Source organism: Phascolarctos cinereus, unplaced genomic scaffold, assembly GCF_003287225.1.
Source record: "Phascolarctos cinereus isolate Bilbo 61053 unplaced genomic scaffold, phaCin_HiC Scaffold_1;HRSCAF=81, whole genome shotgun sequence".
NCBI lineage: Eukaryota > Metazoa > Chordata > Mammalia > Diprotodontia > Phascolarctidae > Phascolarctos > Phascolarctos cinereus.
The window spans coordinates 101,963,791-101,989,915 of NW_027555514.1; the positions used below are offsets into that span (position 1 = coordinate 101,963,791).

General features: G+C 42.8%; 1 protein-coding gene across 1 annotated transcript in view; it reads left to right on the plus strand.

The window, feature by feature from the left end:
* The first annotated feature begins 287 nt into the window (after positions 1-287).
* Positions 288-26,125, plus strand: part of DENND11 (DENN domain containing 11) — a 53,680-nt gene continuing 27,842 nt past the window's right edge. The window contains 2 exon segments of the mRNA XM_020997956.1: positions 288-368; positions 370-619. Of these exon segments, the coding sequence (XP_020853615.1) occupies positions 288-368; positions 370-619 (331 nt within the window).

The following is a 26,125-nucleotide window of genomic DNA, read 5'->3' on the forward strand; positions in this document are numbered from 1 at the left end:
GTGTGTATTTAGGTGCACATGGATCCGCAGCCCCAATCAGAGAAACAAACGGAAAAAATGCAAGAGTGCCTATCCTCCGGGGCTCGCTGGGAAAGCGGCACCTGGCTGGAGGAGGGAGGGTGGCCTGCAGGTGAGCTCCGGGGCGGAGGAGGAAGAGGAGGTGGAGGAAAGCGCAGGGAGGGCTAGAGCCCGAGGCCGGAGAGGGTCCCTCCTGCCGGGCCGGGCATCCCCGCTAGCCCGCCCCTGCCCCCGCCCCCTCCCCGCCCGCGGCTCCTCCTCGCTTCGCCATGGTGGAGCAGGGAGACGAAGCGCCGCTGCTGCGCTGGGCCGAGGGCCCAGCCGTGTCCCTGCCGCAGGCCCCCCGACCTCCAGGCCAGCGGCCGGGGATGGGGCCCGGGGGGCGGCGGCGGGGGGCTGGGGAGCGGGCCTGCATCCGGGGCCCGGCGGGCTGCAGAGCCCGGGAAGAAGAAGAAGGAGGAGGAGGAGGAAGAAGAGGAGGAGGAGGAGGCGGAGTTCGGTCCAGGGGAACTGCTGCGGCTGCAGTCCGGGCGTCTGCCTTTGGAGGAGGAGGAGGACCAGGTGGTGGCCGTGTTCGTGGTCACTTTCGATCCCCGCACCGGTAAGAGCCCCTCCGGAGCCCCCCTGGGCTGTCGGCCTGGCAGCTGCTGCCCGCAGAATTGGGCCGGGGGTGGGGGGGGGGGAGGCTTCGCTGCGCGCGCATCACAGCAGCACCCCTGCACCCCTGCACCCCTGCACTCCAGCCCCGTAGGGCCCCCATTGGTAACGGAGGGAGTGATAGCCTCGGTCACTGTCCCGGGGACACCCCAAGCCCCTGAGTGCGGGTCAGGCAGCGGGCTTTCCCCGTTACCTGAGCAGGGAGCACGCCCACCTCCGGCTAGGGGTGAGGTGCGGCTAGCTAGCTCTTCAGGTGACTTCCCCCAGAATGGGGCTGCTGTAATCCTTTAGGAAGGCTGTTCCCTTCACCTTTCCATTGACTTTGCAAATTCCCATCCTCTGGCTTCCTAGCAGGTCCTCAGTCCCAGCTGTGCCCACAACCCATTCCCACCTAACGGTGCTCGCTCAGCCTCATTTACCCTGGGGATGAGTAATCACGGCAGGTTTTTCTTACTTAACTAGAGGAGTCGTCGTCCCCTCTCCCCCGCCCTTTGAGGAGAGAATTCCTATAGCTACCTTCTCTTGAAACGTGCCTTTAGGTATCCCGAGACCCTGTTCCAAAGGATACGTTCAGTTTTTTCTTTGATCTCTGGATTCCCTGAAGTTAGAAGCGGAGTAAGGAGATTAAACTAGAAGCCTCTTTCAATAAAGCCTCTTCAAGGCTATGGGGGGGGGGGAATGGGGAGGAGGAAAGAAGTTTTCCTATGACTACGTTTCTTTATGTATTTCACGTAGTACTGATAGAGTGAGTATAGATTTTTTCCTGGGCATCTCAAACGTAACATAAATCAAGCAACTCATTGTCCTTACCCCTACCCTATCCACATGTTTTCTAACTTTTGTTATTTTTCTTGAGAGCACTACTCCCCTTTCAGTTAATCAATAAACATTTATTAAGTACCTACTGTGTGCCAGGTGCTTTTCTAAGCACTGGGGATACAAAAAGTTGCAAAAGACAGTCGCTGCCCTCAGTGAGCTCACAATCTAACAGGAGAGACAGCAAGCAAATAGGTACAAACTATTTGCAGGGAAAATAGGAAATAATTGAAAAAGGGAAGGCACTAGAATTAAAAGGGGTTGTGAGAGGCTTCCTGTAGAAGATGGGAATTTGGTTGGAACTTAAAGACTGCTGGGGCACTGGGATTTTAGTTGGGATTTATCAAGATGAGGAGGGACAGCATTCTAGAAATGAAGGGGCAGCCGGAGAAAATGTCCTGAGCTGAGAGATCCAGTGTCTTGTTTATGAAATCGAAATGAGGCCAGTGTCACTGGATGGAAGAGGACATGTTGGAGGGAGTAAAAATGTAAGAAAGCGGAAAGGTAGGAAGGGACCAGATTTTGAAGGGCTTTGAAAGCCAAAGAGAAGGTGATATAATTCTGAAGGTAATAGTGAGTCACTGCAGTTTGAGTGGGGGTGACATCATGGGGTCTGATCTTTAGGAAAACCACTTTGTCGATTGGATGGTGGAGAGACTTAAAGCAGACAGACTTACCAGCAGGCTTATTAGAATAAGTCTGAGTGAGGCAGTGAAGGTTTGCCCAGAGTGATGGCAGTGGCAGAGAAGAGGGCACATTTGAGAAATGTTGCAAAGGTGACGTAGACGGCCCTTGGCAACATAGTGGGTGAGAAATAGTGAGGAGTTGGGGCTGACACTTTGGTAATGAGAATGAGGGACTGGGAAGATGATGGTGTTGCCCTCTATAGTAACAGCGAAGTTAGGAGGGAGAGAAGGGTCTAGGAGAAAGATAATAAGTTCTCTTTTGGACATGTGGAGTTTAACATGTGTACCGGACAGCCTGTTCAAGATTTCTGAAAGGCATTTGTCTATTGGAGATCATAGGTCTGCAGAGAGTTTAGGGCAGGTAGATATGAGAATCATCAGCATAGAGATAGTCATTAAATCCATTGGAGCTCATGAGATCACCTGTAGAAAAGAAGCATCCCCAGGACAGAGAGCCCTGTGGGACACCTACAGTCACGGGTTATCCCAATTACAGTTTGTTACCCCGGTTTCCAAGTTCAGTGTGTTGCCCTTTTTTCCCCTTCCTCAGTCGCTGCAGTATATCTGTTCAGGTGACAAATCCTGTCATTTATTTTCACCTCCAAGTCTATCGTATCCATCTCCTTTTTTCCATTCACACAGCTCCTACCTTGATTCACCATCTCTCACTTCAAGTTTTCCTTCTCCAGTTCATCCTCCATACAGCTATCAAAGTAACTTCAATAAAGTGGGGGTCTGATCATGTCAGTCTCCCATTCAATAAACAAAGTCTCCCTATTACTTCAAAGATCAAGCATAAATAATTTGGCCATTTAAAAGCTTCAGAGTAGAAATTCCTGTTGGTGATTATGCTACCTTCGTGAAAACTATGGCCCATTAGACCAAATTAGACTTTTTTCCCTAAACATGATACACTTGTGGCTCTCCGTTGAGTGTCTCCTGTGCCTGGAATGCTCTTCCTCCTCAACTCTGCCTCCTAAAATCCTTCATTTCCCTGAAGGGTTAGTTCACACACCAATTTATACTTGAAGTCTTCACTGATGACTCTTGTGTCACCAAATTACCTTGTATTTAGAGGCAGAGTTGCATTGTGGCTGAATAGAGAGCTGGCCTTTGAACCCAGAAGGCTTGGGTTTAAGTTTTGTCCCGGCCACATACTTTCTCTAGGCCACATACATTTAATCTGTTAGTGCCTTGGTAACTTAAAACTATAAATTGCAGAGAAGGTATGAACCTAAATTGGAAAAGATAGTTTTTTTTTCATCTGTGAGCTCTCTATGCCAATGAAATCACAGATCTAGTCTCTGTCCCTAAAAAACACTCCTACAGACGTTCTGTCCCTTAGCCAGGTCATAAGCTCTTAAAAGAATAGCCCACTGTTGTCATCATGTCCCCCAGTAGTCCATCATGTAGTCCAGTGTTTGGTTGATGGGAGTGTTTCCCTAGGGTGAAACTGAGGATGTATATACCCTTATTCCAAAGAACTCGGACTAGTGTGATGGCCACTCAGCTCAATTGCTGGTTTGCTACTTGGTGTAGAAAAAGAAAGGATCGGAAGTCTGGGAGTTCAAATTCTTACAAAGCTGCTTATCTGCTGTGTAAGCCTTGGGCAAATTACTTAACCTACTTTCAACCTCAATTTTCCCCTCTGTAGAGGTACAGCTACTTAGACCTCTTGTTGGAGATTGTAAGAACCTAGTGAGATTATGCATGTAAAGTGATCATCCCAGTGGCATATCTGTATCTGTTGTGTACAGGGATAGGATAAGCACATCCATAGTCCTTTCGGGAATGACTATAAAGGGTGGGATTTTCATCTTTCAGCCCTTTCTAATTGTGGAGTGGGCTTTGAGGATCCCTGGAGTTAATGTTCCTGCTGGTAGGAAGAGCCTTTTGTTTAAGGATTAAGAGCTGTCCTACTAGCCGGGACACTAGTTAGCCTACTAACTCTTTTTTTTTCTTTTTGGTGAGAGTTAAGTGACTTGCCGAGGGTCACACAGCTAGTACGTGTCAAGTATCTGAGGTCGGATTTGAACTAAGGTCCTCTTGACTCCAAGGCCAGAGTTTTATCCACTGTGCCACCTAGCTGCCCCTCAGAGAAATGGTTGTACCATCAATTCTAAATTAAAGTGGATACTTTTATTAAGGAAAATATTGCCCACCAATAGACTTGAGCACTAAACTAAGCTGTTTTTGGTCAGAGTCTAAGAGGAACTAGGAGGAAAAGGGGTGGCCAGAGTGCTTAGAGAAAAGGTAAGAAATCCCCCTCTAGAATTTTTATTTTGGAAGGAGTGCTGTTTGGCCCATTTGAATTTATTAATAATAAAGTATGTGCAGTGGGTGAATTTATACACTAACTTAGCTTTTCATTTGTGGTGCTAAAGACATTTTACAAACACTGCTTATGCTTAGAGCACCTTTGATATTTGGAGGAAGGGAAAGCTACCCTGAACCTGTAGCCCTTGGTGAACAGAAAAGACCAGGACCAAAAAGAAGGTGGTGCTCATTTGACCTCAGTTGTTGTGGGGAAAAGGAAGAGAAAGTATACTTGTATGTATTGGTACCTGTAATGATAGTGGATAATATTCAATGATAGTGGATATCAGGAACAAGAATGGTGGTATTGTAAATTTAACCCAGACAACATTTTGTTCTTTTTTTTAATTTTTATTTTCAGGCAGTTGGGGTTAAGTGACTTGCCCAGGGTCACACAGCTAGTAAGTGTCAAGTGTTTGGTCTGAGGCTTCATTTGAACTCAGGTCCTTCTGACTTCAGAGCTGGTGCTGTATCCACTGTGCCACCTAGCTGCCCCAGCAGGTACCATTTTCTATCAAAGCTGTTCTGTCATTGGCTCAGATGGGAGGAAGGTGGTGTGAGAGGAGAGACAGTCTTAGATAAGGACATTATCTATCTGTTTCTTCCCTTTTTTTGTAGGAAGTAGCTCTTCTATTCCCCCAAGCTATTATTATTATAGGCCATAGAGTTGTGTCTCCAAATGCAGATATAAACATGTAGGAGACAAAATGGAACAAATGCAGCTAAGAGACGATAGGGTTTTTCCTCCACCCTTTCAGTGCCCCATCTTCTGAGAAAACATTTAGATGATGCTTCTTGGCCCGATGTTGACATTCAAACCTTTTGACTTGAGCAATTGACAGTCAGTGTGCACACCTGTATGTAGAATTTGCCTCAGGTGATACCATTGGCCCAAAAAAAAACCTGGAGTGTAGACAGCTAAGAGAGCTTGGGGAGACAAGGTTTCTTTGAGGTGTTACTGTTTCTCTTTGATGTCTGAGACTTCTTTTTCATTTGAACAAACTTCCGTGCACCAAGGGAAAACCACATAGTCTGGGTCCTCAGGGAGATGATGCTCTAGGAGCTAGAGTGAACACATACACACAGGCGATTTTGAGGCAAGTTAGAAAATGATGACGTGCAAGGCAGAGGTAAAATGGAGATCCTGTTTATGGGACATGATCAGAGAAGGATGTTTGGAGGTAGCTGCTGAGCCTAAAAGGAGGGGAAGGAGGCCAGGAGGCAGATACATTATTCCAGGCCAGGAGACTGGTGTGTGCAGGAATCAGGCAAGGTGAAATCAGAGAAGTTTGGAGTATAGGAAGGGGGTGGGGGAGTACTTTGAAGTAAGCTTGGGAGGTTAGGAGGAAGCTATACTGTAAAAGACCTGGCATAGCCACCTCAAAAGTCATTGTTTTACTTAGCAGGCAGTTGAAAACCATACTGGGTGATCTTACCTGTGCATTTGAAAGATTACTTTAACAAGGGTGTCAAGAATGGAATATAGAGGAGAAAGGTGGGAGTCGATAGGAATAATGACAGCTCACATTTACATAGGGCTTTGCTGTTGTTCATTTCTGTCTGACTCTTTGTGACTCTATTTGAGGTTTTCTTGGCAAAGATACTGGAATGGTTTGCCGTTTCCTTCTCACAGATGAGGAAACCGAGGCAAACAGGATTAAGTGACTTGCCCAGGGTCACACAGCTAATTGTGTCTAAGGCCAGATTTGAACTTGGGATGATCAATCTTCACGTCTCTAGGCCAAGCACTCTGTGCACTATGGTGCCACCTAGTCGCCAGGGTTGTACAATTGCAGAATTTCAGCGTTGTAAGGGACCTGAAAGCACATCTAGTCCAATGTCAAGCTGAGCAGGAGTGTCCTCTCCAATGTTTCTGATGTGGTTATTCAAATTTTGCTTGTTCCTTCTACTTTGGGATTCTACTCTAATTGTTATAAAGTTTTCCCTTGCAGCAAGAAAAGGAAGTTTTTTCTTTACATTTGCCTTATTATGATTTCTACTCATTGCACATAGTTCTGGATGTCAGGCAATTCCTAGCTTTCCTCTCCTCCTGTTTAACAAATTCTACAATGAAGCGATCATCATTTGTACCCTGACAATGATTCCTCTTAGTTGGTACAAATCGGATCCAGAATTGACTTTCCCCCTTGTTTGTTGCTCTGCCTTTTCAAGAATGAAATTAACATTAAGATAAGTCAGGAATTTTTTGACTCCTCTTCGTTTCGTAGAGAGTTCCAGCAATGTTTGGGTGATGGAAATTCTCATCACTGCTGTATATCATGCTTCCATGCTAGGCTTATGATCCCTTTCTCACTCTTCATTTAGTATCCTCTACGTGTGCCGGTGGGCTATACTGTACTGTGATGACAATATCACTTTTGTTTCTGCCCCCATTTATCTTAACCCAAAAGCATGAAGTCACCTCATCATTCTGCTCACTTGTGGTTTCTGGATTTCCTCACATGAGTGACGTGCTACTCTACTACCACCACTTATCACTGAGTAAGGTATACACCTCCAGAAACCTTCCACAGATGGGTCTCACTCCACCAGGTCTCAGTGGGATCCATGAAGTCAACTTTTCCTTTTTTGTCCTTTTACAAATATTAGAATTTCTAGTGCATCTTGCTCTAGTTTACAGAATGTTACCCATATTTGTGTGTAGAGACATCTGAAACGATGGGCTTTAATACTGGCTCTTTTCAATAAACCCCAAGACTGTACCTTCTGGGAAAAGAACTCACTATTGACCAAAACTACTGGGAAAACTGGAAATAGTGCGGCAGAAATTAGACATAGACCAGTATTTCACACTATACCAAGATGAGGTCAAAATGAATACATGATTTAGACATAAAGGGTGACGCCATAAGCAAATTGGGAATATTGGCTCCTTACTTGAATAAGATCTTCTGTGAATTTCTAGTATGTCTATTGTCATTTTTCCTATATTATAGTTTAGCTTGGTATAGAGTCCATTATGTCTCACTGCCTCCCTCTTTTATTATATCAGACTTCAGGCAAATATATTTTTACCAGTTTCTAAGGTACATTTCATCCTTGCCTAGGAAAAATTGTTTTTCCTATATAGACCTGTGTTCCAGAAACTCAGTTCCCATTCTCAGACACCATCTTCTTAACCAGCAACTCACTTTCCAAATCTCATCTTTCTCTTTTGAATCCTTTGCCTTTGATAAGCACCCATGTCCCTAAGGTATTCATTTCCTTGCCAAAAGTTTCATAATCTCTGGCAAGGCTTCCCAGGTTCTTTCTGGTCTTGTAATTTGTACCCACACAGATCACCAGAATTGATCCAGTTTGACAAGTTTTGGTAGGTTCCCCATCATGCCTTGGAGATGTGCTCCAGGAGGACTGCCCTTTACTGTTAGCCCCATCTCTAAATAATAACCGAATGCCCTGCAGTAGGGAGTCACCCATCACCATTGCTTATCTCTTCTTCTTCTGACCCTTCATGTCTCAGCATCTTTGAATCTATCACCTCATTCCTTGGAAGTCAGTAGCTGCTACTGTCAGAGCTAGAATTTGACCCCGAGTCTTCTGTCTCAGAGTTCAGCTTTATTTCTACCACACATCTTCTTAGGCCAGGTGGTAGAGTTTTGGCTTTGACAAAGAGGAGTAACCTCATTTTGTGAGAAGGAAGGGGGAAGAGGTGGGGAAAGACATTTTTCAAATGAGAAAGAGGAAAGTTGGATGTCGTCTTCTCAGTAAAACAGAGAACAACATTCTCAGCTGAGAAAGGCTGAGATACAATTAGAAGCTTGAGGAAAGAAGGAAATTATTAGGGTTTTGTTTTCCCTTTTAAAAATTCTGCACTGGGACAGCTAGGTGGCGCAGTGGATAGAGCACCGGCCCTGAAGTCAGGAAGACTTGAGTTCAAATTTGGCCTCAGACCAAACGCTTGACACTTACCAGTGTGGACCCTGGGTAAGTCACTTAACCCCAATTGCCTAAAAATAAAAAAAAAATTCATATTAAAAATTCTGCACTTAACAAACATCAAATAACATGATCACTTCCATATACACAGTTGAAAAGAAAAGAGGACTTTATATGTGCACGTATGTATGTATGTGTGTGTGTGTGTGTGTGTGTGTGTATGTGTGTATAAAACTGTCCATTTTCTTTTCTTTTGTTTTCTTTTTGTACGTGTGAAGCAGTTGGGGTTAAGTGACTTGCCTAAGGTCACATAGCTCGTGTCAAGTGTCTGAGGCCAGATTTGTACTCAAGTCCTTCTGACTTCAGGGCTGGTGCTCTATCTACTGTGACACCTAGCTGCCCCAAAATTGTCCATTTGCTACGTACAAATTACTTTTCTTTTTATATAAGTTCAGCAACCCTGCTTGCCTGTGATTGCCTTGGCCTTCCCAAAATGAAGTTTTGAATGTGCTTTGTGTAGAATGAGAGGATAAAGGAATTTACTTGCCTAGTCAATACAGTTTTAAGACTTCCTAGAGTAGCTGCTTCCCTGCTCATAGGAACTAAGAGAGCTGCTTGGAATATAGGGAGTGATGGGTTCCTGGCTTAACAAGGGGAGGCGGATAATTGATCTGCCTAGAGATTTAGAAACCTAACCTAAAAGGCTTTAAACTGAAAAGGAAAGAAGTAGAGAGCTTTGTATATCCGCCAAGCTGACATGACACGTAGTTACGTTGTATCAAGAAAAATAGCAAAAAAGAAACTCAGAAATTCGCAGGAGACAAAATCTAAGGAAGACGCTAGCAGCAATACTCCTGGCCTCGGATGTCTATACTCAAAGGCACATAGTGTGGTTAATAGGCAAGGTGTACTAGAGATCCTAACATAAGCAAATTTGACCTTCTAAATATAAGGACACTTGGTGGGCCAGGATTATTGACTTTAATGTGGTTTCCGAAGGGTGTATCCCTTATTTGAAATTACCAGGATAAGTAAATGGGCAAAAAATGGGTGGAGAACAGATTAAGTACTAAAGTAAATATAGTTATTTGATAATAGAGATAAATTTATATTGTACTATGAGTTTTTATTATTAATTTATATATTATAATTAATATATATTTAGCAACCGAGGGGAAGCATGGTGGGGGACATTTGGACAACTATCAGTGACATCTAAAATGATAAATATTGTCATCAGAGTATGTTGTAAAACACACAGGAAAAGGACATAGTGATCTGCAGTGGAAAAACATGTGCTCGGGAGTTAGGAAATCTGTTTTTAAATCTTGGCTCAGACACTTGCAACTTGTGTTGTTACTGTTGTTGTTTCAGTCATGTCCGACTCTCCATGACCCCACCTGGGGGGCAAAGATACTGGAATGGTTTGTCATGTCCTCCTCCAGTTCATTTTACTGATGAGGAACTGAGGCAGACAGGATTGAGGGACTTGCCCAGGGTCACATACCTAGTTTGTGTCTGAGGCCACATTTGAACTCAGGTCTTCCTGACTCTATGGCTGGTGCTTCATCCACTGTGCCACCTGGTACCCTACAACTTGTATACATTTGGGTAAATCAGTTAATTTCGGTGAGCCTCAGTTTCTTCATGTGTAAAATAAAGGGGTTGAGCTAGAGTCAATTATCTAGACACCCTCAGGAACTCTACATTTTCCAAAACCAGGTATTTCATCTTTTAAAAGGTAGCACAATCAACAAGGGCAGTTTCTATTCTGGAATTAATTGTCATCAACAAGAAGGAACCGGTTTCCTCGATGTAAATGATGAGAGCTTTGGCTGGGGAAGTAGCCTTCAATCCTAGAATTGGTGGTAAAGTAGAAGAAAGCCATGATAGGGCCCTCAGATTTTGGAAGATAGGACTCCAAAGGGTTCAGAAAAAGGAAAGGTAGCATCGCAGAGATTAAAATTCTGCAGGAAACAGCAGGAGGGGTGGGAAGCTCTCTAGAGTAATATATAAGGAGATCTAACTCCCAAGACACAGATGAGGGAGAGTTGTCTAAAGAGAACAATATGGATGCGCAGGAAAATCATTGCTCAACTTAGATTTTGACAAAAGGTGAATTCAAAAGTGGCATGGCTGGGTAATGATAGTGTCTGAAGCACTAAAGGTCAGAATGAGCTGAGGCTAGTAGATGAAGTTAGGCAGGAAAAAAAAAGAATTAAAAAAATTATCCTTGGGGGGTTAAGAGGAAGATCAAAGAAGAGATAGGACCACTGCTTGATGTGATTGGGAGCATGATCGTAGGTGGCAGGCAGGAGGTAGTGATCTTACTTCTTAGTTTGCCTGTTTCTCTGCCAAGGAAAATGATCCTTGGGTTGGAAAGGGCAGAATAAAAGTGGCTAATGAGGAGCCAAACCCCCACATAAGCAAGGAGTACTTACCTTGAACTAGTAAGAGACCACCTAGCTGTCCTTGAGGAGTTGGCGTAAACAGTCCTAGTAAAACCCAGGGTACTGAAAGTACTGGCAAATATCATTACTGAGCCACGGCCAGGGATCTCTGAGAGAGTGAAGCACAGGTGAGATGCTGCAGGATTGGAGGGGGAGAAATGTAAAAAAAAAAAAAAAAAAAAAGGAAGTTGCTAGAATCTGCAAATTAAAGGCCAGAGAACTTGACTTTGATTCTTGGCAAAATTCAAGAATGTTATGAAAGGGATGGTTAGTTGAACATCTAGAAAATTAGGTTGTGTTCACAAAGAGCCCGTGTGATTTCAACAGGAACATCAGGCTAATTTAATTTTCTTTGTTGATAGGTATACTAGAGGGGTAGAAAAGGGGACCACTTTTTATGTAGTTTGTCTAGATTTTAGCAGAGCATGTGACAAACTCATGTTATTTCTGGACAGTACGGGGGAGGTGTGGTCTATGTCTGTCAGTCACAGAGAGGTGATAGATGCAAGTGTACATTGGGACATATTTTCTAGACATGACCAGTGCCAAACATGTTGCTGTCAGGATGCCTTTACACTAACTTAAAAATTATTAAGGCCCTCAGGGCAGCTAGGTGGCAGGGTGGATAGAGCATTGGCCCTGGAGTCAGGAAGACCTGAGTTCGAATGTGGCCTCAGATGCTTACTAGATGTGTGACCCTGGGCAAGTCATTTAACTCTGTTTGCCTCAGTTTCTTCATTTGTAAAATGAGCTGGAGAAGGAAATGGCAAACCACCCCAGTATCTCTGCCAAGAAAAACCCCAAATGGGATCATATTAGACATAACTGAACAATGACATCAACACTGTACTGATATTTACCCTATTAGAAATTAAAACTGATCAATTTTTAAAATATTTGCTAATTCATTTTTAAAAGTAACAATACTAATACTACTACCTGTCAACATAAATATCATATTTTAATGAAAGATAACTATTTTTCTAAAACAAAACATTCAGTGAGAAGAGTGGCATCATTTTATGTATTTTTGCAAATCTCTTTAATGTCTGGCTTAACAGACAAGCTAGATTCTCATCTGCTTCTGCTTTCAATCTGTTATAAAAGTGTTGTGGTTGAAGTATATGAAGAAAATCTGGCCTCACTAGGTAGTTGGAGAAGTGAGTATTTTAATAGACAAATAACATCTTAGTATAATTATGAAAACAGTCTTGGCCTCCTGGATCCTCCCGAAAGGTTCTTGGAGACCTCTAGGGGTACTAATACTGTACTGTGAGAACCACTGAATTAGCATTATCCGAGGTGGATTGGGCTGTCTCTGAGAGTAGCTGGTTCCTCACTGGAACTCTTCCTTTAGGGGCTGTGTTGGGTATGATGAAAAGGGTGGCAGAAGGGGGAGTTATTGTTGGGGTAGGTATTGGAGTAGGTGACCTCTGAGGTTCCCTCCCACTCTTAAGGTTCTGTGGAGGGTGGTGGTGGTGAGGAAGAGGTATGGTTATCCCTTCCACTTTATTGAGGGGATGAGGAGTTTTTAGCCTCCCCTTCGTACCAGAGAAGAAGTCTGATTTTTTTCTTTTTCTTCTATGGGGTGTTTGCAGTACCTTAATGTAAAATTTGGGTTAAGTATTTGGTCATAGATTCTATGTCACGTGCAGCTTCTGCAACTCCCCCAAAATTCTCCCTTAATTTCATATGTTAACCTGCCATATATCAAAAGTCTCGATGTAGAAAGGATAACTGTATTTCGTTTTCAGGATTGGGAGAGAGGGAGCTGGGAAAGGGCAAAGGGACAAGAAATTCAAGGGTAGAAGGAAGTGTAAGGATGCGCTGAGGCTTGGAGATTTGTATGACTTGCTCAAGGTCACAGGGCTACTACTGCTACTAACTAGTCTCTCTCTCCCTTTTTATTTTTTGCTTTTTGGTGAGGCAGCTGGGGTTAAGTAACTTGCCCAGGGTCACACAGCCAGTAAGCAGCAAGTGTCTGAGGCTGAATTTGAACTCAGGTCTTCCTGACTCCAAGACTGGAGCTCTATCCACTGCCGACACCCAGCTGCCCCTGTTACTGTGATGATGTGATGATTATTAATATTAATAATTAAACTGTGTGGTGCTTTGAAGTTTACATAGCGCTTTACAGGTAGAACCTCACTGGATCCTTCACAACTATACTGAGGTAGGTGTTATTATTAGGGCACGTGGGTGGGTGACCCCTCGGATAGAGACTAGGACTTGGGAATCAGGAAGACCTGAGTGTGAATCTTGTCTCAGACACTTAGCTATGTGACATTGAGCAAGTCACTTAATCTCACAGTGTCTCAATTACTTCATCTGCAAAATGGGGATGATAATAATATTACATATTTCACAGGATTATTCTGAAGATTAAATGAGTTAATATTTGCAAAGCCCTTTGCAAATCTTGAAGCTCTTTATAAATGTTAGCTGTCATTATTATTTATTGTTATTATTGTTCAGTTGTTTTAGTCATGCCTGACTCTTTGTGACCCCTTTTTGGATTTTCTTGGCAAAGACACTGGTGTGATTTGCCATTTCCTTCTCCAGCTCATTTTACAGATGAGGAAACTGAGGCAAACAGGGTTAAGTGACTTGCCCAGGATCACACAGTTAATAAGTATCTGAAAGTCCTGTTTGAATTCAAGTCTCCTGACTCCAGGCTCAGTGCTTTATCCACTTGTGACACCTAGATTCCCAGCTATTATTATTACCTCCATTCTACAGATGAGGAAACTGAGGCACTGAAAGGTTAAGGAACTGGAGTAGGCTTCTTAAACTTTACTCCCCTTCATATACCCTACAACCCAGTGCCCCAAAAATGGCACTCCACCCTCTGACTCTAGGCATTTTCACTAGCTGTTGTCCTGCCCTAAAATCTTCTTCTTTTAGCCTCCTTGCTGCCCTGACTTCCTTGAAGTCTGAACTAAAATCCCATCTTTTGTAAGAAGCCTTTCCCAGTCCTTAATGCTGTACCTTCCCTCTGAGATTACGTCCAAGTTGTCTTGTACACACAGTCAGTTCTGCTATAATTCTTGTTTTGAAAACACTAATTTGTTCCAACCTGATTGACATATCAAGGAACAATTTGAGTACAATGTAAAAATCAAGTTTACCTAGGTGATTCACTCATCATGAAACAGAAAACTGCCTCTAGCTGAACTGAGCACAAAATGCACACGCCTCAAACATCTCTTAGTTACCTCAAATTACCACCTTATTCTGCAAGGTTGGATAATAACACTTTACTCTCACTCACAAGCTACAACCCTTCCCAAGCCCACTTCCACAACAAAACTTAAGGCCTTTTTCAAAATAAAGTAACATGTTTGCTGTGAGTAGAAAATTAGGATACTAGAGAAATAAAGTCTAGACAGAAGCCGTACAAGGTAGCCTGAGAAATATCGGGGTGAAGCAAATAGAGCATTGGATTTGGAAGGCAGGGCCAAGGGAATGACAAATAAGCATTTAAATATTTTAGCTCCTGCTATGTGCCAGGAACTGTGCTAAGCACTTCACAAACATCTCGTTTGATCCTTACGACAACCCTGTGAGGTAGATGCTGTTATTATTCCCGTTTTACAGTTGAGGAAACTGAGGCAAACTGTGGCTAAGTGACTTTCCCAGGGTCACACATCTAAGTAAGTATCTCAGGTCTTCCTGATTCCAGGCCCAGCGCTCTACCTGCTGTGTCTGCTGGCTGGAGTCTGGAAGGCCTAGATTCTAATACGTTTGAACACATTCCCTACCTGTTTGACCTAACCCCTCTGGACCACAGTGTCATCATCTATAAAATGAATGGGTTGGCCTTGATGACTCCTAAGGTTCATTTCAGCTCTGAATTTCTGATCCCATGCCAAGTCTTACTGCACATCCTGAAGTGCACAAATTACACCTAACATTTTGTTAATTTAGTGAGACACTTCTCATTCACCTGTTTGGAAGATTATATCAAATCTGTTTACATGCACAGTATGTAAATACTGTAGCATCAATTGCCTTTGTAGTTCTCAGTCTTGTTATAAACAACAATTACAACTTGGGCATCTTCACATAGTCACTTTTTACTTCTTTTTTTTTTACTTGGTAACGTATTTGCTTCTCTAAACAAAAGAGATCACATAGAGGTCAGGAAACGGGCTTTTATCATTCTGTTGATCTATGGTATGTCTTGGAACAAGGCCCGGGTCATCTAAGTCATGGCAAAGGATAAGTTGCTTCCAACTGCTGGTGGAAACAATATGATGGATGGATGGATGAAGGAGAGTAAGACAGGAAGGCTCTTTGGTGTGATATTTATACTTCTGTACAGGCCACTGTCTGGACTTCTTCTAGCATGCCCCAGTTCTTCATCCTCTAGCCTCACTCACCTGTAATTCACACACTGGATGTACCCTCCATCCTGTGACTTCTCCCTCTGGATGGTTTCCTCCAGTCCACTCTCTGCTTTGCCCCTCCCTCTCAGCTTTCTCCCTCACCTCCCTTTCAATTTCTTTTTGGCTGTTGTCTTCTCCATTAGAATGTAAGCTCCTTGAGGACAGGGACTGTTTTTTATGTCTGTTTCTATTCCTGGGGCTTACTACAGTGCTTAGCCCCTAAGAATAGCTTCATAAATGCGTGTTGACTGTCTGATTCCTGAGATTCTTTTACTAAGAACAAACTTATGAGGGAGTCAGGGAGAAAGTTCCTGCTATCTAAAAAGGAACTGCCCCTATGAAGTGGTTTTTAACCCTGTCTTCTTCCTCCCTCCTTTTTTTTTTCCCATTGGGTTTGGCAGTGAAACCTGATTGTGGCTGCTTTTCATTTTCCTATTAATCTCACATTGACCACATCTTTCCCAGGTTGCTGATGATTCACCTGCTGAGCTTGTGGTTTCCTGGGGAAGTCAGTTTGTGGTCATTGGCCATGATTTCTATTTTAACCTGTAGGAACTCAATGGAGAATTAAGTAAAATAACAGGGTGTGTATGAAATGATAGTCCCATCTTCCTCCACCCTCTCCTCCCACCTCCCCCCGCCCCCGTGATTTCTTAATATAATGGAGTTTAGACCCTGAGGAAAAGCTAGCTAGCATTGATTTAATTTCCAGGTTCAAAATTTTACCTTCTTTAGGTCTTTTCTTAACACTTTCTTTGCCTTCAGATGTACAGCTAATATGTAGTGCTGTACTCGTACACAGTTTTAAAGTCATTCTTTGTGAATGGCATCTGGGGCAGAGATCAGCAAGATCTTAGTTTGTTAGTCTACGCTCCTCATTTGACAGATGAGGAAACAGGAGGCACAAATAAATTAAGTGACATGCCCAAAGCCAACACCGGTGGCAGAGCTGAGATTTGAACCTAGCTTGTCTGACTCCAGATCCACCACCATTTCCATTTCACCAGGCTATCAAGAGTTATTTGTCCTGTTACAGACCAGGCCAGATCTCAAGAGGGTTTTCTGTAGACCTCTTAGATTCTGTAATTCTCTAAAAAGAATCTTAGTATTGTTCAGTCACGTCCAACTCTTCATGACCCCATATGGGGTTTTCTTGGCAACAATATTAGAGTGGTTTGCCATTTTCTTCTCCAGCTCATTTTACAGATGGGGAAACTAAGGCAAACAGGATTGAACGACTTATCCAAAGTCACAGAGTTAGAAGTGTCTGAGGTCACATTTGAATTCAGGAAGAGGAGTCTTCCTGACTCCAAGCCTGGCATTTTATTCACTGTGCCACATAGTTGCCCCTTTCATTAAAAAAGAATACCTGGCAAAGAATTGGAAATCAAGGGGATGCCCATTAATTGGGGAAATGGATAAACAAGTTGTGGCATATGAATGTAATAGAATACTATTGGGCTATGAGAAATGATGAGCAGGCAGACTTCGGAAAAACTGGAAAGACTCAAATGAACCAATGAAGAGTGAGATGACTAGAACCAGGAGAACATTATATATAATAACAGCAACATAGTGGGATGACTAACTTTGATAGACTTACCTCTTCTCAACAACAAAAGGATCTAAGACAACTCCAAAAAACTCATAATGGAAAATGATATCCACATGCAGAAAAAGAACTATGGAGTCTGAATGTAGATAAGAGCATACTATCTGCTCTTTCTCTTTTTTGTTTTGTTTTGCTACTTCTTTCTTGTGGTTCTTCCTATTGGTTCTAATTCTTCTTTACAACATAACTAATGTGAAAATGTTTAATATGAATGTATATGTGGAGCCTATATCAGATTGCACACCATCTTGGGAAGGGGGGCATGGAGGGAGGGGGGAGAAAATTTAGAACTGAAAATCTTATGGAAGTGAATGTTGAAAACAAAATAAATTAATTAAAAGAAAATACAAAAACAGAGATCCAAGTTTTTGGTAACAATGAACAACCTACTTCTCATTAACCCCTCATGGTCTGGCTTCTGACCTTATCATTCCGCTGAAATTTCTCTTTCCAAAGTTAATAATGATCTCTTAATGGCCTTTTCTCAATTTTCATTCAGTAGTCTTTGACACTGTTGATCATTCCTTGATACGCTTTTCTCTAGGTTTCCAGAACACCGCTTTCTCCTAGTTTTCCTCCTACCTATCTGATCTTTCCTTGTCTGTCTCCTTTGCTGAATGCTCTCCCAGATCACACCAGCTAATAGTAGGTGTCTCTCACGGTTCTGTCCTGGGCCCTCTTCTCCCTCTCCAGCACTACTTAAACTGGATTTGGCAACAGTAAAAGGTTTCTGAATGTGCAACAACCAAAAATTAATTAAAAATCAAATGCAACGCTTGCCCTTGTATCAGGCAATTTCACCGCAGCAGCCTTGGTTCTAAACACAAAGCATGCACACTTTGCACAACACATGCCCTCAGGCCACACAATGCTAAGGCTGAGTGGAAAAAATATAAGAAGACTTGCTCTATTCTACTCTACTTGGTGATCTCATCAGCTCCCATGGATTTAATTACCATCTTATTGCTGACCATTTTCCGATCTACCTATCATGTTCCAGTCTCTCAACTAACCTCCAATCTTGTATCTCCAACTTTTTTTCAGACATCTTGAAGTGAATTTCCGGTAGACATCTTAAACTCATGTGTCCAAAACAGAATTTATTTTCTTTCCCCCAAACTCTCTCCTACTCCTACATTACTTATTACATCTTCGCAGTCCCTCAGGCTCATGACCTAGGAGTTATTCTGGATTCCTCAGTTTCTCACCTCTCCCCCCCCATATCCAAGCTGTTACCAAGATCTGTCAAATTCTCTTAAATGCCACCCCCACCCCCACCCCCCGACACTGCCACTAGTCTACTGCAGTTCCCTGCTGGTGGGTCTGTCTGCCTCAAGTCTCTTCCCACTCTTAATCCATTCTCTTCTGAGCCACAGAAGGGGTTTAATAAAGCACAAGTCTCATCTTATCACCCTCCCTCTTCTGCTCAGTAAAACTCCAGAGGCTTCCTGTTGCCTCCAGGAGCAAATACAAAGTGCTCCATGTGGCATTCAAGTCCCTTCATAACCTAGCCCCCTTTACTTTCTAGTCTTCTTACATCTTATTCCCCAACAGGTATTCTTTGATCCTTTGACACTGGGCTCCTGGCTGTTCCACAAACAAGACACTCCATCTCTCTACTCCAGGCATTTTCTCTGGCTGTCCCCCATGCCTGGAATGCTGTCCCTGCTCTGCTCCAACTACTGACCTCCCTGGCTTCCTTCAAGTCCCAACCAAAATCTTATCTTCTACAGGAAGCCATCCCCAAGCCCTCTTAATTCCAGTGTCTTCTCTCTGTTGATTATTTCCTGTTTATCCTGTATGTAGATTGCTTTGTATGTATTTGTTTGCATGTTGTCCCTCCAATTAGATCATAAGTTCCTTGAGGGCAGGGACTATCTTTGGCTTTTTTTTTTTAATCCCCAGTGCTTCGCACAGTGCCTGGTACATGGTGGGCACTTAGTAAGTTGTTAGGTGCTGAGGATACAGAGCCAAAACTGAAATAGCTCTTGCCATCTAGAACCTTACATTCCATTGGAGGGGGGAGAGGTCCACATGTACCCAGAAAAGTAAATACAAAATATGTACAGGGTGTCCCAAAAATCTTAGTGCTGTCTTCTGCTTAAGATGGCACTAAAACTCTTGGGACATCCTGTCCAAAGTAGATACAAAGACATTTCTGAGGATGAAGGAGGTGATGACATCTGGTGGGGGGGGGATGGGGGGGAGGAATCAAGGCAGACTTCCTGTAGGATGTGGTCCTTGAGCTGAGCTTTGGTAGAAGATTGAGATTCAACGAGGCAGGGGCGAGCAGGCAGTATATTCCGTACTTGGAATGACAAGCATAGGGAAGAGGCTCTTCTCCAGCCCGAGTGCCTCTTTACGTACTAACTTGATCTTTTTCTGGACATCTATAATGTCATTATTCCTGTGATAAAGTCCTTTGTCAGTGGTGCTTCAGCCGGCCCTCAGAACTGAACAGAGCGAGTAAAAGCCAGACTTTGTTAGGGAGGACAGTCACTCAGCCAGACCTTTTAAAATAAGGCCTTCAGCTTCACTGTCTTAAAGGTGAGGTTGGTAGGTGGCTCTGTGATCCAGAGCCCCCGCTGCTCCCCCATCTGTGGCAATCTCGTGCTGTAGGGTGAGCCAAGAAAACACAACCTCGTTCCAATCTTCAAGAAGCCCAGGTACGGAATATGAAATGACCACATCCCTAAGCATATTCTGCTTCACTTCAGGGGAGAAAAGCCCCTATGCAACTCTACTTAAGTTTGAGAGGAGGCCTTAGAATCTTTGAGAATTGAAAAGAAAAATGGATGGAGAGAAGGGAAGGAAGCTTAATGATTATAGCAACAATTAGCTGAAGCATCACCTGTGTGGGAACCCTGGGCTGAGCCCTTCTACTGGAATAACAAAGGCACAGAGCTGTCTCCTTGTCCCAGCTCCAGCTCCTTCACTTTTAGAGCCAGGCCAGGCTAGGCTGGCTACTCCTTTAGAAAATAGAAGGGCCAAGAATATGAGCAAGTAAGGTTTCCCTGGTTGTTGCTGTTTTCAGTCATGTCTGACTCTTCATGACCCAATTTGGGGTTTTCTTGGCAAGGATACTAGAGTGGTTTAGCATTTCCTTCTTCAGCTCATTTTATGCATGAGGAAACTGAGGCAAACAGGGTTAAGTGACTTGCCCAGGGTCATATAGCTAGTATCTGAAGCCAGATGTAAACTCAGAAAGATGAGTCTATCCACTTCACATTAATCTGCCCCGTAGGTTTCCCTGGTATTGAGTACCAGTTTGCGATGAGGGTCATTTCTTCATCTTTTAAACAGAGATATTAATACCTGAACTAGGTGTCTCCTGAGGTTATAAGACACACAGACATGTGAGTAGTTGTTATTCAAGAACCTGAATGTTCCAAAGATGGAAGTTGATCATAGGACCTAAAAATGGCATCTTAGACATGTCTGGTTTGACCACTTTATTTTCCAGATGAGGAGGTGGGGGCCCAGAAGGTGACTTTTAAGATGACTAGAATAATATGAAGGCAGAGCTGGGATTGGAACCCAGGTCCTCTTACTTTTAAGTTGGTCCTGTGCTCTATAGTAGTTTGAGAACTCAGCTTATTCTCCTTTACCAGCTTCCTCAACAACTTCTTCTCTTCTTCTTCTTCTTCTTCTTCTTCTTCTTATTATTATTATTATTATTATTATTATTATAGCAGTGGGGGTTAAGTGACTTGGCCATGGTCATACAGCTAGTAAATGTCTGAGGTCAGATTTGAGCTCAGGTCCTTTGGACTCCATGCCGGTCTTCTATCTACTGTGCCACCTAGCTGCCCCCTTAGCTTATTGCTGAGTTCTTTCTATCTGAATCAGGTCCCAGTCTCTTCTAGTATTGCATCATTTTGTCATTATCTAATTTCCCTGCCCTCTCTGGGGTGGGGTAACAGTCCTTCATGTTCCTTGAGCATAAGGGAGAACATTCCTCAGATATGGCTTTTGGAACTTTACCTCAGGATCTCAAAACTGGAAAGGATCTCAGGAGCTTTCTTTTTCTTTCTTTCTTTCTTTCTTTCTTTCTTTCTTTCTTTCTTTCTTTCTTTCTTTCTTTCTTTCTTTCTTTCTTTCTTTCTTTCTTTCTTTTTCCTCCTTCCTTCCTTCCTTTCTTTTTTTAAAAAATAAATTAGTTTATTTATTTTTAGTTTTCAACATTCACTTCCATAAACTTTTGAGTTTTAAATTTTCTCCCCCTCCTTCCCTGTTTCCCTTCCCAAGATGGTGTGCAATCTGTTATAGGCTCTACATATACATTCCTATTGAACATATTTTCACATTAGTCATGTCATAAAGAAGAATTAGAACCAATAGGAGAAATCATGAGAAAGAAGAAACAAAACAAAACAAAAAAAGAGAGTAAATAGTATGCTCTGATCTGCATTCAGACTCCATAGTTCTGTCTCCGGATGTGGAGAGCATTTTCCATCATGAGTCTTTTGAAGATGAAAAGTCCCCTTTCCAAGTGAGGCTTGATTGATTCCATATGCCTCCCTTTGCTCCTTCATCTCTGTGCTCATTCAGAATTCTCTTGGTTTCTGCTTGTAATGGACATAGGGGTTACAAAAGTGAATATGTCGATTGTAAGATATAAGCTTCTTTGGGCAGAGACTTGTCCCACTTTGATTTTTATATCCCTGGAACACAGCACAGGGCCTGGCAGTAATAGCAATTTACCAAATGCCTGGGGGTCATTGGCCTGATTGATTGGTGCTTTGATTGAGGGAAAAAAAAAAGAAAAATGAAAAGACTCATGAGGACAATAACATATGTTTGGCTTCAAGTAGCCTGTTAGCAGGTATTATTTGGGTGGCAAGTGGTGGACTAGATAGTGTGCCTGGCCTGAAGTGAGGAAGACTCAGTTTCCTGAGTTCAAATCTGGCTTCAGACACTTACTAGTTGTGTGACCCTGGGCAAGTCACTTTACCCTGTTTGCCTCAGTTTCCTCATCTGTAAAATGAGCTAGAGAAGAAAATGGCAAACTACATCAGTAGTATATTGGCCAAGAAAACGCCAAATGAGGTCACGAAAAGTGGGACTTAGCTGAAATGACCAAATAACAACTTACCCAGGGCAGAGCTGCATGTCACTTTGTCACAGTAGTAGAAAGAAGGCCCCTGGAGAAAAATGCTTGCTTTTTGAGGCTATCATCCTCAACAATAATTGCTATAATAGTGGTTAGCATTTATATACTGATTTAAGATTTGTAAAGCATTTTACTAGTATTATATCATTTTATCCTTACAACAACTCTGGGAGGAATATTATCTGTTCTGTTGTGTTTTTACAGTAGTTAGGTGGCCCAGTGGATAGAGCACTAGGCCCAGAGTCAGGAAGACCTGAGTTCAAATCCTGCCTCAGACACTAGCTATGTGACCCTGGGCAAGTCACTTAACCCTGTTTGCCTCAGCTTCTTCATCTGTCAAATGAGCTGGAGACAGAAATGGTAAGCCACTCCAGTATCTTTGCCAAGGAAACCCCACAAGGGGTCAGGAAGAGTTGGACACAACTGAACAACAGCTAAACAACAAAAATTGTGTTTTTACTCATTTTGTTAAATATTTCCCAGTTACATTTCAGTCTGGTTCAGCAGTGTGTTTGAACCTCTGCCCTGTACTACAGCCTGGTCCCAGGTTATCTTTCCAGCCTCACTAGGTGTTACTTAACCATTTTGCATGCTGGGATTCAGTCAAACTGACCTTCTCTCTCTTCCTCACATGCAACATTCTTTCTATCTTTCTTTCATCTATCTAGCCATCTCTCTCTTCCTCCCTTCCCCCTTCCTTCACCCCAATCACTCTACCTGCTTTACCTGCATTGACCCTGCCCCCAGGCCTGGAAAGCACTCTCTCTATACCTCTACACTGTGGTCTCTCCGTTCTTTTAAGATGTGCCTCAGGCATCAGCCTCTTCACGAAGCCTTTCCTGATCTACCCTTACCCCCGGCTACTTTGTATTCCACTACTTTGTATAGATTTGTATTTTTTGGGGGGGGAGGGCTAGGCAATGGGGTTAAGTGACTTGCCCAGGGTCACACAACTAGTAAGTGTTATGTGTCTGAGGCCACATTTGAACTCAGGTCCTCTCCAGGGCCAGTGCTCTATCTACTGCACCACCTAGCTGCCCCTAGATTTGTATTTATTAACTTTGTATTTGTTATACATACCTATATATGCATTTGTTTTCTCTCCCATCAGAATGTAAGTCCTTATCAGCAAGATTGTCTCCTCTTTTGTGCTTGGATCCCCAGTGCCTAGCCCTGTGCCTGGAATGCAGACACTTACTGATTGGCTGCTTCTGTGATCCTATGATTATGATATTTTAAAGCCCATGAGATATGCACTCGAGTAAGGAATTTGCTCTGATTCTGTAAAGCATTAATTCATGCTGTTTATCTGATGCTTACAGGATTGTGTCTGCTTCGGCATTTCATTATTATGGTATGTTCCTTGTGAACTCAAATTTTGACTATATGATGAGATAATTGGAAGTCAACTACTGTGTTCTGCCTCATCCATTTTCCGAGAAAATGCTATCATTATTATACAGAATCTACAAATTCAGTGACTTGTGGAGTACCTTAAAGTGTAAGCTAAAAGACTCTTTAGATACCATCAAATTTACAGCTCTGATGTGTAAACAGTGACTGAGTAAATATGTCAACGTTTAGAATAAGGCTTTTTGCTCTAGCAAAGACCTATCTTTTTTTTTTTTTTAAAGACTGTCTATCTTTAGAGAGATCATTTTATGTTTCCATTAGTGTACAGAGAAATAATCATGAACATCATGCAAATATAGCTGCTAAATCTAATTAGTAGTTGAGTATTCCTAGGACACAAAGCGGCAGCTAGATAGGTAGCCCAGTGGATAGAGTGCTGGGCCAGGAGTCAGGAAAACCTGAGTTCAAATCTGGCCTCAGACGTTTACTAGCTGTGTGACCCTGGGCAAGTCACTTAACTCCGCCTCAGTTTCCTCATCTGTAAAATGAACTGGCAAGGAAATGGCAAACTACTCCAGTGTCTTTGCTATGAAAACCCCATATGGGGGGCATGAAGAGTTGGACATGACAAAGACGCAAGGCATTATACTGTGGTGGGGATTCAAAAGTGAGGCAGTCTGGTTTAAAGAAAAGAGCATTGGCCTGGGAGAGAGAATGACCTAGTTTTAGCTCTATGTCTGTCACTAACTAATTAAGAGACATTGTAAAAGTCACTTTGGGCCTGAGGTTCTGAATCTGGAAAATGTTGAAAATGATATATGTGGGCCTTTTCAGTTCTAAAGTTCTGTAGTAATGTAGGTATGAGATGATAGGGGCATAGACTGGGATGATGGTGGAGGAATAGAAAGTAGGTGCCACAATGGGGTCGGGGGAGAAATCCCATATAATAGCAAAATATTCAGAATGGCATTCCTTGTGGGATCAGTAGGGTCTTGAAGTAGGTAGAGCTCTGCCCTTGAGTCAAGAAGACCTGAGTTTAAATCCAGCCTCAGACACATACTAGTGGTGTGACCCTGAGAAAGTCCCTTAACCTCTGTCTGCCTCAGTTTCCTCATCTATAATATGGGCATAATAAGCATATAGCCCCCAGGTTTGTTGTGAGGATAAAATGAGGTAATATTTGTAAAGCCCTTTGCAAACTTTAAAGTACTGTATAAATACTAGCTATTGTTTTAGCTATTATCATTAGCAGAAAGACTAGAAATTGATGGGTAAAGGTACCCATCAATTAGGGGTTGGTTGAATGAGTTGTAATATATGAACATCATGGCATATTTTTATTCCAAATGAAATTACAATGTCAGGAATTCATAGAAGCATGGGAAGACTTTTGATGAAGTAAGCAGACCCAAGAGAACAATATAGCCTGACTTCAGGAATGTACCTAACTCTAGAAGGGGCCAGCTGTACTCTCTTGATTACTTGTAATGACGATCTTTGTTTAGGAGAATAGAGCATCCTGTCTCGCTGTAGAGAAGTGGGAAACTATGGATGTGGAATGCAATATGTGCTGTCTGACACAATAGCCTTATTGGTTAGCCTTTTTTTTTTCCTCTTCCAGGGAAGATTTGATGTGGGGAGGGGGGAGTATAAATGCAAATTACTATAATATTAAAAATCCACAGAAGGCATCTAGCCAAAAAAAAAATTGAAGATCATAAAATGTTAGACCTAGTGCTGAAGGGGATGGACCTAAGAAGCCTGGCAGCCCAACCCTCTCATTTTAAAGGTGACTTTCCTAAAATTGCAAGTCTGGCATGTGGCAAAAGTGGGATTTGAATCCTGAGCCTCTGCTTCTAGAGTCTCTTTTTCCATTGTACTATGCCAGATACAAAAAATAGTTTGAAGGAAGAATTGATCAGACTTAATGGGTTACATAAGATGATACAAGGAAGAAAGACTCCGGGGGTTCAGTCTTCATCGACTGAGAAACTGGTTATGCCAGTGACAGAAAGAAGGAGGTTGTGGGGTAGGAAGACTAATTGTGTTGTTGGGGTGGGGTGGGGGAGGATGAGTCCCTGGATCCGATGATTTTAAGTTGAGGAGGTTGTATATATTGTAAAGGAAATGCAGGTTTAGAACCTGGGAGAAGTATTAGGGCAAGAGATTGAGATTTGGGATATCTGCTGGGTAGAAGTGATGGGGTGAGAAGAGAAAGATGGGCAGAGAATTGAGGACTGAATGTCAGGAACGCCTCTATTTGCAGGGGCAGGGAAGATGTGTGGAAGAAAAGGCCAGTTAAGTAGATGAGATAACTAGCGTACTATGGAAAAACGACAGAGTAGAGAGTTTCATGAAGACATGTTCAGTGTCAGCAACGGTAAGAAGAATGAGAACAGACAAAGGGCTGCTGGATTTGGTAAGGTCATCAGGGTCCTCAGAGAAGCTGATTTTAAGCTAGAGTGGTACAGACAGAAGCCAAGTCTTGAGGAAGCCTGCTGAAATGAGGGCAGTGGTACAGGTCTCATGTGAAAAATTTGGTAGTGAAAGGAAAAAGAGGTTGGTTGGTGTTCAGTGGAACAGCAGATTGAAGAGAAAGTACTTAGGGGACATAGAGGATGCTTTTGCTGCACCTGTAAAACTGAGGAACAGATATTCCTTGGTAATGTCTATTTCCACATCCTCCAGTAAATATGTGATTGCATGAGTGGCAGGATAAATCACTTTGACGTTTGAAGGGGTTTGTTTCAGGCTGAGCAATATGGGTTTGGAGTAGCCTCCTCTCTCTTTCTCTCTCTCCCTCTCTCTCTCTCGCTGTA